Source organism: Phyllostomus hastatus, unplaced genomic scaffold, assembly GCF_019186645.2.
Source record: "Phyllostomus hastatus isolate PE091 unplaced genomic scaffold, TTU_PhHast_1.1 phas_scaffold_114, whole genome shotgun sequence".
Lineage (NCBI taxonomy): Eukaryota > Metazoa > Chordata > Mammalia > Chiroptera > Phyllostomidae > Phyllostomus > Phyllostomus hastatus.
The window spans coordinates 4,522,002-4,540,244 of record NW_025334006.1 but is presented as its reverse complement, the minus strand read 5'-3'; the positions used below and the strand labels follow the sequence as shown (position 1 = coordinate 4,540,244).

Below are 18,243 nucleotides of genomic sequence, written 5' to 3'. Positions count from 1 at the left end.
GGCTCCCTGTGGCTGCAGGATGGGAGGCAGAGGCCAGCAGGGGCACTGCTAGGTGGCTGCAGCAATCCCACAGCCGACCTGCAATGTGGCGAGCACGCAGTGAGGAGGCTCAGGATGCTTTCCCCCAAATTCCCTAATGTTTCCCTCTTTGGAGCCACTGTTCCCTGTTACCCCAACTTCTTTTGCCCTGAACATAACTTCTTGAGGTGTTTTTGGGCGTGTCCAGAGCTTCAGGACGTGTCCAGAGTTTTGGTATGTCTCCTGTGTTAAACCTTCCCCTTACTCTCTCTCTAGGAATCCAGCCTTGGTGACATCCTATTTACAGGCTCTTGGGCCAGTATTTCTCTGTCCCTTTATGGTCTGTGCACTGGTCCCCAAACTCGGGCACACATCAGAACCACCTCGCTGCACCGGAATTGCTGGGCCCAGCCCGAGTTGGATTAAGTAGGCCCAGGCTGGGCGTGTCTATCAAGTTCTCAGGATACGGCTCTCTCATCACAAAAGAATCCCACAGGAACTGACCCCAAGCTCGCTCGCTTTCCTACAGAAGTGTGCCTTCTGTTGTCGGACACTGGCCTGCTCCTCATTATTAGACAGGAGGGCTCTTGTCTCCTTTAAAACATGGTAGCCAGGCTTACTTGTATAGACTCTAGTTCCTGAAACAAGCACTTGAATGCTTTTATAAACTTTTCCATGGACACACCCACCTACAGCCACACTACCCCAAAGTTCTGAGACAGCTTTCACTCTTATTTTAGCATCTGCACATTTTTCCCCATTATTAGTGGACCATTTCAAAGTAAACTACACAGTAGTCTTGGCGTACTGACAAGATTCCAGAAGAATCACAAAATTTTACATAGAATCTTGTTCAGTTTTAAGGTTCAAAGTCATTTAATGTTAAATCAGAACATTCACGCTGAACAGCACACCCGGCACGAGTGCTCACCGTCAGGGGAGTTGGGGAAACACCTGCAGCCGTGCCCCCCGGGATGGGCGGCAACGTGAATGCACTCGTGGAAGGACCGACGCTGACGCTGACTTAGACCCTCACGCCCCAAGACGTGCTGGCTGCCTCGTGCCGTGTACTGGGACCGACCACTTATCACGAAACATTTTGTATCAGGAGACTGACACACAATTTAATTGGAATAGTTTATTCCAATTTAATCGTTCCTGTGTCTTGTTTTTCTATTCACTTCCCCCGGCGGTGGGACTCGGAGAAAATTTAGATCAGAAGTGCGAGTCGGTCCAAGTACCGGTCCAGCTGTGAGGCGCTGGAACAGAGCCTCGGGGGAAAGACGCCGCTGGCACGTGACCTGTAGCACAATTCAAGTTTATTCCATTTGTTCTTGCAACACAAAACTTAAACACAGTATTACTTAGCATTCTGATGTACATGAACTAGAGTAATATGAGAAACCCAATGGTGTCAAAAGTATTACGTTGTGGAAAAAATGAACTCAAATATATCAAAATGCACAAAGCACTAGTCTTCCTCCGTTACTGCTTAGAAAGATATGATTGTTTCTCCATTTACAAAATAGAATCAGGACCATTTAAATTTTTAAAATTTTGCATGCAAAACACTGCAATTGCTTATGTAGGAGGGCACTCTCACCAGCTTCTATACACAGTCGAGTATACAATGTTGCATGGAAGAGAACAGCAGCTCAGTTGAAGGCTGAAGGAAGAAAACCAAAGAGGTACATACAGATTTGAACTCCGTGACTGGGGAGAAAGAAACCAATGGAATAAGGGGCCACTTGCTTGCAGCTTCCACACACGGACCCACCTCCCTCTGCTTCACGCCCCGCTGGGTGTGGAAGGTGAGCCGCGTGTAGGAGGGCTACTCGGGCGCACTCCGGTGCTGGGTCTGAACCCCACGTCTGTAGATACCAGTGTGAAGCTGCAAGGGGGAACCTGTTAGTATACTAATAGTATAGTAAACACTCAGGTGCCTCATACACCTGTTTTTAATTGCTATAGTGCATACGAAATGACTGACTTGATACAAAACTACATAACATGCAAGGTTTTTGCTGAGATGTTAAATATTACTTCAGTGGAGAAAAAAAAAAAAAAACCTTACTTAACCTTTCACTAATGCATGTAGTACCAAAAAGCAGACATGGTTTTAACTTCCTGTACTCAAAATATGAACATTAAGTGTTGTGAATTTTTCTGCCAAGTGGTTCTGAAATAACATTATAAATAACCTAGCTTAAAAAAAATTGTAAACCATCTTGGTCAGTCTATTCTATGTTTGTATGTTATTTTCTCAAGCAACCTCTTCATAGTTAGGGGTTTACAAAACGGCTGAGAGAGGGCGGCGAAGCAGCCTCTACCGCATCACGAGGAACACGGGGTGAGCTGCACAAACCGTCACGCGGCCTCTGCGCCGCTGACTGTGGAAAGCAGACCAGGGTTAGGAACGGCGGGACAGAGCACTCTCTGCAATGGCCAACTGCAGCGTAACGCTTAGGGTGTGAAGGTCAACACCGTGTGGAGGATGAAATCCAAGCAAGCCTTTTAGATCACAATGTGCCAAGAGGTGAAAACAGAGATATCAAAACACCCTGTCACGACGTGACAAGTAAAGACTGAGAGAGTGCCCCCCGTCTTCAGTGAGGATAGCTCCAGGTTTCAGTTCAGTGATGCAATGAAGGACTGACTACTGACTTTGACCCTGACTCTAATAGGCCGCAATAAGGCAGCAGAATTAGCCAAACGTATCAAAGTATTTAAGCCACCATTTTGTGATTGTTTTTTGGATGCAGAAAAATTACAGGGTTAGGCTAGTTGTAAGTGAAAAAAGCCTCAGGATTAAAAAAAGGGTTCACAGGGAAAAATACATACACCCCCTCCCAACCAACCAATCAGCAACTGATCGGTAAGATTTGTTAATAGCCAGGCTGCCTGTTCTTGATAGTTTAACTGCCGCTGAATGCTACACTGCCTGAAAAAAAATCCATAATTCTTTATTATCCACAATCTGATACACATCCCTAACCCACCCTCCCTTTTTAAAAATTTGAGGTACATTCAATTATTGCATGATGTGGCTAAGGAAAAATCCTAATATTTTTAGTGGCTTATATGGGTGGGAAAGGAATCTTGGTATTTTAAATGCAAAACAGCCAAATTTAAGGGTGTATGTTTTAATTAGTTATACTGTTCATGAAATAAACATGAAAATGTGTCTAAACATTTTCTGCAGGTCGTAAGAACCTTTTAGAGCAGGTATTTAAAGACACAGAATATATTTTCAAGGTGTCACACTTTCCACAATGCATGATTTAGAAAAGAGACAAAAATATACTATGCGGGTGGGTCGGCGTATGTTCAGCAGAAGCTGATCGACAACTTGGGGAGACCAGGTCACAAGCATGTTTGAGAGGAGATGGGGTGAAATGCGCTCCCTAAGTCGGCCTCGCCCCAGCAGGAGCTTGGGCACAGGGAGGCAGCGGCAGCGGCCCCGCGCCCCACACAGAACCGAGGCCACTCCGCTCCCAGGGCCAGCGGGGAAGACCAACCCACAGGCCCTCAGACAGCTGCTCTCTCTGCAGGACACGAACAGGCGTATGGCTATGATTCTACCTTTACATCCCCTTTTACGACCAGCAGGAGTTTAAAAGTGTTTCAATGTTATATAAATGGGTGAATCTAGAGGAGAAGAAAAACAGGCATACTGGAATGGTTTCTCCTATAGACTTCCAAAATTTAAGATTTTATAAATAAAACTAGTCAGTTTTACCTAAAGATACATGAGATCCGTTTGAAAGGGGAGAGGAAACCCAAAGTTCAGTCACCTAGCAGTTTAGGAGTGCGCCCCTCCTGACCCGAAGCGAGCTCTCGCGTGACGCCCAGGAGAGTCCCCGAGGGGAGATTTGGTCACCAACCACAGGCAGCGCTCTGAACTACGCCGGGAGAGTCCCGCAGAGTGCACCTTAAGGCAGAAGGCTAGAGCGAGTTGCTTATCTCAGCACCCTAGGTTTACATCGCAGCAGCCGCTGCTGCTCGCAGCGAGGGCCGCCAAATAGGGTAGTTGGCCTTTGAGCATCAGACCCTCGACACAGTCGGATTGATACCTTAGCTAGGGGCTGAGAAGGTCAAATGTCATGGTATGTTTTGTCTTTGCTCTCCCTTGGGTATAAGCTGTGTATTTTTTTTTTTTTTTTTGAAATGGAAAAGAGGATGACTTGATCAGGAATTCTAGTAAAAGCCTGATCATGATTTTTTCCTCTCCTCCAAAACATTGTTTTCCCCGGTAATCTGGTTTGTTATGAATCTCTCTCCCCCCTCACCCCTCTTGAAGTGTTTAGCTGAAGAAGCCGGCAGATAGAGACAGACAGACAGGCAGCAGTGTGAGGCCACAGGAGAGGCGTTCTTCCAGAGCTGTCAGCCGTCCGCCCGTCACTGGAGCAGAGCTTTGATTGCCTGGTTGTCAGTGGCTTCAAAGGCAGTTAGTCCATCTGGACCTTTCACAGTCTTATCAGCACCCTGCAAAAGAGCGGAAAGGCCTTTATCATTAAATGAGCCCAAACTGGAAGAGAATGAAAAGACTACATTTCTCAGCACATGCTAGTGTTTACTCCTAGAATTAAAAACTTTTACTTAAACCGAGTTCATTCTATTGAGGGAAAAGTCCCTGAACAGTTGGCAAGATTATGGATGAAGTTAGAAAAACATCAGATTATTTTTTAGGCACTAGAAATCGTAAACTACACACACAACTTGACAATAACATCGGTGATGACTGGTTTTTGCTTATCCTAGTATATACGCAATTAACTGAGCTTTAAGAATGAATCTCCCTAGGTGTAGTATAAAATAGAAGGTATCACTTTTGCAGAAGAAAGTTTATGGTGATATAATTATTTTTCTCTTTCCAACAGTTTTTGGAGAGTACCTAAGTGCTACTCATATTCTGAAATCCAAAGCTTACAAAACTTTGATTTTAGGTATATCCCTAAAGAACACGTACAACACCACTCATCATCCCTGTAAAACCTAGCAGTGAATGGCTGGGATGTGGGCGAGGAAAGGAGGTTCCGAGCTACGCTCTGAGGGCGTCCCTGCAGCCTGCTCTCGACGCTCCACCTGCAGCACTTTACTTGCCACACGGTGTTTTAGGTTTGAGACTGTGAACACAGACCTATGTGTCCGTCTATTGTTTTCATCTGTCTTCCTTTAGTAGAATAAGAGGTCCACAAGAGCCCTAGCTGGCGAGGCTCAGTGGACTGAGTGCAGGCCTGCAAACGAAAGGGTCACCAGTTTGATTCCCAGTCAGGGCACATGCCTGGGCTGTGGGCCAGGTCCCCAGTTGGGGGTGTGCAAGAGGCAACCACACATCAATATTACTCTCCCTCTCCTCTCTAAAAATAAATAAAATCTTAAAAAAAAAGAAAAGAAAAAAGAAAAAGGTCCACGGGAGTAGGAACCCCGTCCGTGTTTTTCACCACCATGTCCCCAGTACCTAGAGAACTGCCTGCTGGCGCGTGGCAGGTGAATGTGCTTCCTGAACCTCTGTGACTCCCAGGACCAGCAGTATTCCACCACCTGAGGGTTCTCCTTGCTAGCTCCAGCCCAGCCAGGATTTGGTCGCCGTCTCTAGTGTGCCAGCCTCCTCCCCTTGCCAAATCTCATTTGTTCCTAAGGCTACAGAGCTGTCTAAACTTGGCACGGGTAGTCCTTTAAAGACCAACTCCGGTCAAACTCACCCACTATCCCATTCATCTTTCTATGATCTAATCCTATGGAGCTCCTCGCCGTTCCTAAGCGTACCACAGGCCATGCCTTTGCACATGCTGGCTCCCACGTGGAATGCCTTCCCTCTTTTCTATGGCAAATCCATTCACTCATTCAACAGGTACTCACTGAGTGTTTGGTGTGTAGACACTAAGTAAGGGGCTGGAGAATCAAAGACAAAGGAGAGTCTGCCAGCCTGGCTAGTGTGGGAGACAGACAAATCCACCAATACGAACAGTAACAGTAGAATGGGCTATGACACAAGTTAAGAAAGAAAGCCTTTCTGGATGTGGTAATGCCTGAGCTGTCTTGATGAATAAGTACAAGATGATTAGGTAAGCCAGGAAGGAGAAGATGAAGGATTCTAGGAAATGTGAAACTATCACAAGTCCTCTTCAGTATGACTGTAAGTCTCTAATTCCTCATTTTCTAATTTAATTTCACTGCTTTATGGAACACAGGGAACTCGGAGTCAAGTGGGGCAGAAATTTGGGAGAACTCCAATGTGGTAAATCCTCCTACATAGGTTACGTGACAGTAACTGGGATCCCTACAGTCAAAACAAATGATTCATTTTGATAGTTTTCATGACTAGCATTGTAAACTACAATTCTGCATTAACACAAAGTCAAATATTTTAGTGAACATCTGCTGCCTTTCTAGCTCCCAGAGTTCATTTCCCTTCTTTTGATAACTGCACCCTAACTTCACCGTGGGCAACCAATCTGGCCCGTCGTGCGGAGCCCTGCGGCTGTAACCCAAGGTGCAGTGTGTACTTTCCCTGCCAAGTGTTAAGAGTGACTGATTCGCCTGGAGCAGGACGCTGGCTTCTGGATTCTGAGTACTGACTGGAGAGGTCAGAGAGAAGCAGCAGCAGCTGGAGCTCCTTCCTTTACTCCTGCGGCGTCACCCAGAGGAGGCGCGCGAGCAGCTCCCACTCCCGCAGGCCCACAGCGGCCGCACCTCTGGCCTCTCCTGAGTCCGACCTCCAGCTCTCCTCTCCCGTTGGTTCTGTGACTGGCCCAGTATCTTTCAAGTTCTTTCTACTTGTTAGAGGCAGTTTCTGCTTTCTGGAGCCCCCAAGTCTAACTTAGAAAATATTTTTAAAATGTACACAAATCATCTTTTCTAATTATAATACAAAATCACAGAACTCAATACACAGAAAAACAAAACTCACAATTCGGTAAGTCAGGTACAACTGTTAATACTTTAGTGTTTCTATTCTTGTTCTAAATTGTATTATATATATTTTAAAAACAAATGAATAACCATAAAAGAACTAGAGTGATAATATGTATCAGACAGAAAAAAAAAACCTGTTTAGGACAAAGAAATATTACTACAGACAAAGAGGAACATTTCATAATGATCAACGATTTTACAAATTTCAAAAATAAAATTAAAAGAATTCCACTTGTAACAGCATCAATAAGAATAAATTATTTAGAAGTAAATTCTTTCTGTGGCTGCACAAGGAGAAGCAGGTCTGCCTACGCTTCCATCTGGACTGGAACTGGTAGCTGGTTCCTTTTAGACAGCAGAGATTATTACTGTTCGGGGCACTTCTACTTTTTTTTGAAAATTTTGTCTGAAATTGTCATGAGCAGGTTAAAATACATTGTGCTTTTTTGAATGGAATCTTAATACACTGACAGGGTCAAATAATGCAATTAGCAAAACAGAATGTTTAGATGTTTAAAAAAATTAATGAAAGGAGACTTCTTTGTCCATTTGCCTCAAACACTAAAGTTGCTTCCATATCTTGGCTATTGTAAATAACACTGCAATGAACATAGGAGTGCGCGTATCTTTTCAAATTATTATTTTTTTATTTTTCAATTATGGTTTACATGCAGTATTTGTTTTGTATTACTTTTGGGTATATATAGCATGGTGGATAATCACAGATTTTACAAAGCAACCCTCCCATCCCCTACATTTCAAGTACCCACCCAGCATCAGGCTTAGTTATTACAATACTATTGATTATATTCTCTATGCTGTACTTTACATCCCTATTACTCTGTAACGACCAATTTGTACTTCTTAATCCCCCTACCCTTTCCACCCAGCCCTCTAGCTCCTCCCCTCTAGCAACCATCTGTTCTATCTAGTTCTGAATGGTTTGTTCATTTATTTTGTAAATGAATGATTCCACGTGGAAGTGAAATCATATGGTATTTGTCTTTCTATATCTGACTTATTTCACTAAGCATACTATCTTGCAGGTCCATCCATGCTGTCACAAAAGGTAAACTTTCACTGATGACCAAGTAACATTCCACTGTACATCTGTACCTCCACTTTTTTACCCACGCATCTATTGGAAGGCCCTTGGGTTGCTTCCATACCTCGGCTATTGTACACAACACTGCAGTGAATACAGCGATGCATATATACTTTCAAATGAGCATTTTGGGTTTCTTGAGATATATACCCAGAACTGGAATTGCTGGGTCATAAGGCAGTTTGTTTTCCATAGTGGCTGCACCAATCTGCATTCCCACCAACAATGCACGAGGGTTCTTCCCTTTTTTCCACATCCTCATCAACACTTGTTGTTTGACGATTTGTTGTTAGCCATTCTGACAGGTGTGAGGTGATACCTTACTGTGCTTTTAACTTGCATTTCCCTGATGATTAGAGATGTTGCGTACCTTTCATATATCTGCTGTACTTCCTCTGGGAAAATGTCTATTCGGGTCCTCTGCCCCTTTTTGAATTATCTTTTTCTTTTGAATGTTAAGTTGTATGAATTTCATATATATTTTGGGTATTAACCCCTTACTGGATGTATCGTTGGTGAATGTCTTCTCCCATTCAATAAGTTGTCTGTTCATTTTTCATAGAACTAGATGGTTGATAATTTCCTAGTTGTGCAAAAACTTTTCAGTTTGATATAGTCCCATTTGTTTATTTTTCTTTTTTGTTTCCCTTGCCAAAGGAGACATATCCAACAAATTATTACTAAGAGCAATGTCAAGTTTACTGCCTATGTTTTCCAGCATTTTATGATTTTGAGTCTGTCTTGTAATTCATTTTGAGTGTTTTCTTGTATACGGTAAAAACCAATCCAGTTTCATATTTTTGTATGTATCTGTCCATTTTTGCCAATACCATTTATTGAAGAGACTGTCTTTATCCCATTGTCATAGGTCAATTGACCATATAGGTGTGGGTTTATTTCTGGCCTCTATTCTATTCCATTGATTTATATTTCTGTTTTCATGCCAGTACCATGTTGTTTTAATTACTATAGCCTTGCTGTCAGGTAGTGTGATACCTCCAACTTCGTTCTGTCTCAGGTTTACTTTGGCTCTTTGAGGTCTTCTGTGGTTCCATGTATATTTTAGAATTTTTTGTTTTCATTATTTGAAAAATGTCATCGGTTATTTTTATGGGGACTGCACTAATCTGTATATTGCTTTGGATAGTATGGCCATTTTAATGATATTAATTATTCCTATATGTGAACATGGTACATGCTTCTGTTTATTTGTATCCCCTTTAATTTCTTTCCTAAATGTCTTATAGTTTTCCAAGTACAGGTCTTTCACCTCCTTGGCAAAATGTATTCCTAGGTATTTTATATATATATATATATATATATATATATATATTTTTTTTTTTTTTTTAAGATTTTATTTATTTATTTTAGAGAGGGAAGGGAGGGAGACAGAGAGAGAGAGAGAGAGAAACATCAATGTGCGGTTGCTGGGGGTTATGGCCTGCAACCCAGGAATGTACCCTGGCTGGGAATCGAACCTGGGACACTTTGGTTCCCAGCCCGCGCTCAATCCACTGAGCTACGCCAGCCAGGGCGGTATTTTATTTTTTGATGTAATTTTAAGTTGGAGAAAAAGAGAAACATCGACATGCAAGAGAAGCACTGATCAGTTGCTTCTCATATGAGCGCTGATCAGGGACCAAACCTGCAACTCTGGCATGTGCCCTGCCCAGGAACCAGACCCGTGACTTTCTGCTTTGTGGGATGACACCCGACCAAATGAGCCACAACAGTCAGGGCTTAGTCTTTTTTTCTGATAGTTTGTTATTGGTGTGTAGAAACACAACCAACTTCCGAATATTAATTTTATGTTCTGCTACTTTACTGAACTCATTTATTCTAAAAAAAAATTCTTTGGTGGCTTCTTTAGGTTTCCGTCTACACAAGTATCATGTATGCAGCAAACAGTGACAGTGTCACTTTTTCCTTTCCAATCTGGATGCCCTTTCTTTTCTTATCTGATGACTGTGGCTAGAACCTCCAATACCAAGTTAAACGGAAGTGGTGTTGTCTTCCTTGTCTTGTTCCTGATCTTAAGGAAAACACTTCAGCTTTTTACCATGAGAATGTTAGCTGTCGGGCATATCACATATGGCCTTTGTTAGGTTGAGATATATTCCTTCTATTTCCATTCTGCTGACATTTTTAAAAACCACAACTAAATGCTGGATGTTGTCAAATGCTTTTTTTTGCATCTATTGTTATGATCATTTGCTTTTCATCCTTCATTTTGTTCATGTGATAAATCATGGTAATAGTTTTGTGGTCACTGAACCATCCTTGAAGTCTGGATTAAATCCCACTTGATCGCGGTGTAAAATCTTGTTGGTGTATTGCTGAATTCAGTATGCTAATATTTTGTTGAGGATTTCTGCATCGATGTTCATCAGGGATACTGGCCTATATAATTTTGGGCGGAGTGTCTCCGACCTTTGGTATGAGGACAAGGCTTGCCTCGTGACATAAGTTTGGGAGTCTTCCCTCTTCACTTTTTTGAAATAGTTTGAGGATGGGTATTAAACTCTTCTTTGAATATTTGATAAAATTCACCTGTGGGGCCATCTGATCCAGTGCTTTTGTTTGGTGGGAGTTTTTTGAGAACTTACTTGATTTCAATAGCAGTTATTGATCTGTTCATAAAGTCTCTTTCTTCCTGATTTGGTCCTGGAGACTGTATGTTCTTGGAAATTTGTTTCTTTCAGGTTGTCTAAATTGTAGGCATATAATTGTAATGTTTCCTTGTAATCCTTTTTATATCATGGTGTTGACTGTCACTTCTCCTCTTTCATTTCTGATTTTACTTATTTGGGCCCTCTCTTTCCTTCATGAGTTTGGCTAAAGAGTTTATCAATTTGTTTATATTTTCAAAGAACCAGCTTTTAGTTTCATTGATCTTTTCTATTTTTTAGCCTCTATGCTGTTTATTTCTGTTCTGATCTTTACTATTTCCTTTCTTCTACTCACTTTGGGCTTTATTGTTCTATTTTCTAGTTCCCTCAGGTACAAGGTTAAGTGGTCTAGTAGAGTTTTGATTTCCCTCGTAGAACTTCTTTCACTGTGTCCCACAGGCTTGGGGTCACTGTTCCATTTTCATCGTTTTCAAGGTATCTCTGACTTCTTTCTTGATCTCATTGATAACCCATTCATTGTTTAGTAGCATATCATTTGGCCCTCACATCACTGTGCGTTTTTCAGTTTTCTTGCAATTGATTTCTAGTTTCTTGTGTGATGTTCATGAGTTGATCCTCTTATTCAACTGATCCCTTTATCGTTATGAAATGCTTTTCTTTGTCTTTTATCACAGCCCTTGTTTTGTCTGATACATGTATTACTACCCCTGCTATTTTTTCATTTCCATTTGCATGAAATATCCTTGTCTATCCTTTTACTTTGTCTGTATTTTTTTCATTTTAAAGTGAGACTTTAACAGGTAGCTCAGGTAAATTTTTCTTTATAACCCACTCAGCCCCCGTGTCCCTTTTTTCAATCCTTACTTGATGCTCCCACCAACTAAGCCACACTGGCCAGGGGCCCTTAATGTCTTTTGATTGGACATTTAGTCTATTTCCATTAAAATAATTATTGATAGCTGTCTAGTTTATTCCCACTTGTTTTCTGATTGTTTTTGTAGTTCTGTGTTCCTTATTTTCTTTTGTGTTGATGACCTAGTATTGTGTTTGGATTCCTTTCTCTTTCTTGTAACAAGTCTTGCAGGCTTTTTGGTTGGTGGTTACCATCAGCTTCGTGTTTGTCAAACTATGTTTACAGAATTCTGTTTTAAACTTGCTGGTCACCTAAGTCCAAACACATTCTAAAATCACCACCATTTATACATAACCTCTCCAAATTTATGGGGTATTTTTGTCATTTTTTAAAAAGTCCTTTTGTGGTTGTGTGTATCCTTTAATTTAGTTGTAATAACACAGTTTACCCACTTTGGCCTTTTAAGCTCTGTACTACCTTTATAGTGGCTTGATTTGCTGCTTTTTACTAAGAATTTGCCTTTGTGAGAATTTTTTCTTTCCTATATTTTATTTGTATTTTTATCTTTTCTACTTAAACAAGTCCCTTTAGCATTTCTTGTAATACTAATTTAGTGGTGGTTAAGTTATTTAGCTTTTTCTTGTCTGGGAAATCCTAACTTTCTACTGATTCAAAATGATAGCATGCTGGGTAATCTTGGGTATAGGTCTTTGCTTTCCATTACTTTGACTATTTCATGCCAATCTCTTCTAACCTAAAAAGTGTCTGTTGAGAAATCAGCCAACAGTCTTACGAGAGCTCCCTTGTATATAACTAAATGCTTTTCTTTTGCTATTTTTTAGATTCTCTGTCTTTAATCTTTGGCATTTTAATTATAATGTATATTGGTGTGGGCCTCTTTGGTCTTGTTTGGAATTCTCTGTGCTTTCTGGACTTGTATGTGTATTTACTTCCCCAGGTTAGGGAACTCTTCAGCCATTACTTCTTTAAATAGGTTTTCAATCTCTTGCTCTCTTTCTTCTTTTTGGTACCACTATGATGCTAATGTTGAAATGCTTAATGTTGTCCCAGAGGTCTCTTAAGCTACCCTTACTTTAAAAAATCCTTTCCCCCCTCTCTGGTCCGACTGGGTACTTTCTGCTGCCTTGTATTCCAGATCCCTGATTGAATCCTCTGCTTCACCTAATCTACTGCTGATTCCCACTGAAGTATTCTTCATTTCAGTTATCATATCCATTTCCGACTGACTTTTACTTCTTTGTTGAAGTTCCCACTGAACTCAATATTCTTCCCCTAAGTTCATTGAGCATCTTTATAATCTATCTGTAACGCTGTATCGGGTAGATTGTCTCTATTTTGTTCTGTACTTTGGGACACGTTCCTTTGTCTCTTCATTTTGCCTGATGCCATTTGTTCCTATGTATTGGCAGAGTGGCTTTATGTAGCAAGCCACCAATCTCCCTGTTCACCTGAGTGTGTGCTCCTGTTGTACTTGAGCCTTAACTGCTGCTGCCACAGCAGTGGGTGGGACTGACCCTCAGGCTGACTGGCCGTGAGAGCTGGCAGTAACTACAGCAGACAAGCTGCTATTTGGAGGCCGTCTCTTTCCTGGGGCTCTTGTGCCAGCTGAATCCACCCTTCATGTGTGTTGATGTGGAGGTGTTTGGTGGTGTGGTATGAAGCCAGCCAATAGGTGTGTTGTTTCTGGAGCTTCTTAGGAAGAGCTCTGGTGCAGGCCAAGATCAGCTGCTATTCATGACCAGCTGAGGGCCATCTGGTGGGAGCTACGACGTAATCTGCAGTTGGCTGCTGCTTGTGCTGGGCTTGGAGGTCCTTAGGAGAGACTATGCAGCGTACTGAGGCTGGCTGCCTCTGGTGCCAGGCTCGGGTCCCTCTGGTGGGTGCCATGATGTGAACTGAGGCTAGCCACCATTTGTGCTAGCTTGGGGACACCTGATGAGAATTACAGTGCAAGTTGAGACCAGTCGATGCTTGTACTAGACTCGGAGCTGCTTAACAAGAGGTACAGGACATGCCAATGGCAGCTGCTGCTTGCTCGGGGTTTGTGGACCTTGGAGAGATTTTAGGAAAGTCCACAGTGTGAACCAAGGCAGGCCACTTGTGTGCAAAAGCCACCAGGAGTGGCATGGGGGCAGGTTCTCAGGGAATCACCAGGGCAGAGTGAATGGTGTTAGCCAGGGTAAGGGAGAGCTCAGATTTGGCACCTGCCCTCAATTCCACCCCTGGAGAGAGATGCCCTGCCCTTCTAGCCCCAACCCTTAAGCTAGTCAGTTCAGTTTATCCCATATGCCTCTGGTGCTTTTTGAACTGCTACCCCTGCAAGCTTAAGGTAAGTTTGTAAGCCACCAAGTCTGTGTGTGAGCCCCTGAAGGGGAATAAACACCCGGGACTCCAGCAGACCTCTGTCTCATACTGATATGCAATCTCCCTGGGTTGCCTATCAGTATGGGATCGTTTTCACACCCAGATGTCATGGGGCTTGTCTTCCTGGCACTGGAGCCCCAAGCTCGGAAGCCTGGTGTGGGGCTGTGATCCCTGGTCCTCAGAGGGATATCCTCAGCCCAGATACCCCTCCCAATTCTTATTTTCCCCACCAGGGGTGTGGGAACCTGCCTATTCCGTCTCCAGCCCTTCTATCAGTCTCAACACGGCTGCTTCTTTATATCTGTAGTTACAGGGCTTCCGTGCAGCTGGTCTCCAGGTGGTTCTCAGTGATGGCGGTTGTAGGATTTAGTTGTAATTCTGATGTGATCATGGGAGGAGGTGAGCACAGTGTTTACTCACTCTGCCATCTTGACTGGAACAGTATCACATCTGAGTGTCAATTCAAATAGCAGAATCGGTACCACAGCCACTTGGAGGAATTGAGAGTGCTGGTATTTGAGAGGGGTAGTCACGTTCTAGCATCAAATGGTTGCTTGACTTTTTAAAATACAGCACAGATAATATTTAACAAAACATGAACGCTATCAGAGAAGGTGGTTTTCTACATTTTCTTTGACTAATTTTTAGTATTTTTTACTCTATAGCAATTGCACATAAGACAATAAACATTCTCACTTCTTATGGAATGCAATGAGTAAACCTTTGTTCTGTATCCTGCTCGTTTACCCCCAAACCGGAGTGGTCTGAAACAGCTATGAGTCCATAAAATTAGTGTTGCTCAACAGTCAGTGGTTATACAGGGCCCGGCAGAAGTAACACCTGCTTGAATGTGGCGGGCAGGGTAATAATATGAGTGTAATAATTCCTATAGCTTTAATTTGAACATTTCACCTAAAATGTCACATATGCTTGAGAGAGATATGATGTTACAGAATTACATGATTATGGTTTTGTAATAGAAGACTTGTAATAAAAAATAGGTGTTATCTGTGCCGGACCCTGCAGAAGGTCACAGTAGACTGCCTAAGGAGATAAATTCTTTGACAGTGTGAAACAGGGAAAGATTGGAAAACAAAAAAGCAAAGTTTCTTTTGGACTTTTCCTCTTAGATATAACAAATGACAATTTATAATAACAATTTAAATGTGCTGCCTTTTTTTGGAATCTAAAACAAATTATAATGTTTTAAAACTTAAATTTTCAATTCATGAGATTTTGACTTTCTCATTCTGGGTACAACTCTGTTTAGAAGAATTCTTGCTCTTATTATAGAAAGTTGTGCGGTCATTTTTAATAGCAGCACATACCTTATAAAGGACAAAACACAAACACTTGACATAGCTTATCTGTCTAAATTCTACATTACAGCAAACTTACCATCTTTAAAAGAATTAAACATTGAAATATTTCGTTTTCCCCCACAATATGCTACAGTGGATTATTTAGAAATGGTTTTCCTTAGGATTAGGGAATGAAGGTACTTGACTTCTTAAAATCCTTTATTATCAATTCTATAAATTACAAGGCCTTACATAACTTATAAGGAAGCTTAGTAAAGTATCGTAAAGATGTTATGTATGTTAATACTGTATATAATAATGTTAGTATACATGACATACTGATTTCTTGCGCACAATCCTCCCAGCACCTCGGTCTTTCGCTCTGGGCCTGCCCCTCCCCGAGGCGCACCCCGCTGCTCTCTAGGCTGCCCGGGGCACTGCGCCTGCAGCAGCCGGGGATCTATCTGCTCTGGCCGCATGCAACAAATGCTCGTTTGCTCCCGTTAGAAAGGCTCGCTTCAGCCCTATCCTGCCTGCTTTCTGGGTCTCAAGGACTGACTCGTTATAATTTCTTGTCTAATGAACCCCTTCTTATGGTCCGAACCAAATACTGATTCATCCATTTAAAGCAATCGTCTCTGCTGAGGGACAGAGGGGACACACTGGTCTGCGCTCAGACCTCAGTCTTGAAGCAGAAGCCTCACGTGAGCCATTCTCTACATCACAGCTCACCAATGAAAAATCAGCCCAAATAGCGTTTACACACAGAAATAAATACACATGTTCCATTTCTCATGACTGTCCCTAACAGTAATTCTGAAAGGCGATCTTAAGTAGTAGGAAAAACATTGTCTTTTGTGTCATACTCTTGATTCCATTATATTGGCTCTGAAGTCTGACTGACTTCAGGTAGTTACTAACCTCTCTAGAAAAATGGTTTCCTTATCCATAAAATGGAGATGAATATACTTGTGTATTTAGGTTGGCAGAAAATGAAAGATTATATATACCAAGTGCTGAATACATTTAGATTTTCCACAGATGTTAGTTTCTTCTTTTGCTATGTGGATAGTTAAGATTTATGTGTTTTAAATTCTTACTTACATCATACACTTCATCTTCAATTGCATTAAATTTAAAAAATAGTTGTCCAGTAAGTATTACATAATTTAATTTCAAATATTCTAGCAATCTTCTCTTTTTGTTTTTGTGACGCCCCACCCCCAAATTAGCTGTGATCATACTGAGTTCTTAAATTTCTGTTTATTGTTTTGGCTCTTTTCCTATGTTAATAAAACATACCAGATGGAAAATATACTAAGAATGTCAATGAATCTGGTAAACTTCTTAAATGAAATACTTTTAAAATGAATTCATAATAATCCATAAGGATTCTACTTTTTCTAAAAACCAGAACAAACAAGATTTCATAATACAGGCATTGATTATAATGCAAAAAAGCATGCACTGGAATACCCTCATTTTAGCAACTATGGATTTTTAAAAGAGCGCAATCAATTTCTAAACAAAAAAAAAATTGGACAGCAAAACCATAGGGTATCCATTAAAGAGGCTTATGCAATAATAAAATGAAAGTAATTAATTTTGAAAAAGCAGAACTAGATTTTACTAGGCTGCTTTCATAAAGGTTAAAAAAAATCTTTCACCTACAAAGAATAACAGCTCTACATGGTTACAATTGATCTGCCATTGATAGAGCCATCTCTGAATGTCACTAACTACAGAATTTGAGGCTCAAACACAGTGAAAAATAGTACTACAGGCACAAGTAAAAGAAATAAGCTAGTTAAAAGTCAGACAACTTACAACCAATAATTTAGCAACAGAATACATTATTTATGGAGACCCTTCTAGGGTAACAGATTAGGGCCTAATGCATATGCAAATCAAGCCAGAAAAGTCGTAAATGGTGGAACCCTCTCAAGGACCTGGAACACATTTTAGCAATAAGGGACAGAGAACAATGGATGATGGTTCAGGTCCTTCCTTGAATAAAAGTAATTATGTCTTATTTTGTTGGTCTCACAGGGAAGAGAGGCACATCAGGAAGAAATACCGAGTTTCCAATATGGCTAAAAAGAACACACTTAGGGCATCTTGTTTAGTAAGTGACCAGAGCCTGAGGACCTACGCTAAAAAGGATCCTATGAAGGTTTTTATTTTCAGAGGGAACACTTTTTGGCAGGTAGAAAAGGTCATGGAAAGGGGAGAAAGAAAGAATCATTTCTTTCTGTTTTTATTCTGGCTTATGAATTTGTTTTTAATGCAGACAGCTGACATGTATCAGTGTATTAGTTTCAGGTGCACACCACGATGATGTGATATTCGCACATGCTGTGAAATGATTGCCACAGTAAGTTAACATCTGTCACTTCTCATCCTTACCAATTTTCTTCTGTGTGAGATGGGAACTTTTAAGATTTACCCTCTAAGCAACTTCCAAACATGCAATACAGTATTCTTAACCGTTTCTTTGACTATACACTTAGTGGACAGGCTGCCACCAGAGGAATTGAGTCCATGCTGAGGAAGAGAACTGACAGGCAAGAAGAAATCAGATCCTGGTCCTATGGCTTAAGCCCAGGGTCAGGCTGTGCCTCAACTGTCGAGTCACGTGCATCAACAAGATCTCTCTCTCAGCTTATCTGGGCTGGGTTTAGTTATCTGCAACATCAAGAGTCCAAACCAATAAAACGTGAGAATTATGTAAGTCTTTCATGAACTGAAAATCAGTATTTGTAGCCCATGACAGCCAGTTTTTAGTACAATAAGCAAGTATGGTAAGCAAAACTAACCCCCTAGGGATGCAATTAGGCAGCAGTTTGCGAAGGCACTCTTTAATATCTTCATGAGTGTGGGGCAGGAACAGACAGGAACTGGAAGTCTTTGTGAGCACATTTGACCAGATTCTGCATCCACTACAGGGGCAAAAATATTATCTCCATTTATTTTGTCTTTTGGAGAACTTAGTATGGTGTGTAGTATCTAAGAATTACTGTTGATATATAACAA

At 41.4% G+C, this 18,243-nt stretch overlaps 1 protein-coding gene across 1 annotated transcript in view; it reads right to left on the bottom strand.

Annotated features, from left to right (window-relative positions):
* Positions 1 to 1,320: 1,320 nt before the first annotated feature.
* MTPN (myotrophin) overlaps positions 1,321 to 18,243 on the bottom strand; it is a 53,422-nt gene continuing 36,499 nt past the window's right edge. Inside the window, exon 4 of the mRNA XM_045855683.1 lies at positions 1,321 to 4,503. Within this exon, the coding sequence (XP_045711639.1) occupies positions 4,417 to 4,503 (87 nt within the window). The 3' untranslated portion in view covers positions 1,321 to 4,416. The remainder of the gene's footprint in view (positions 4,504 to 18,243) is intronic.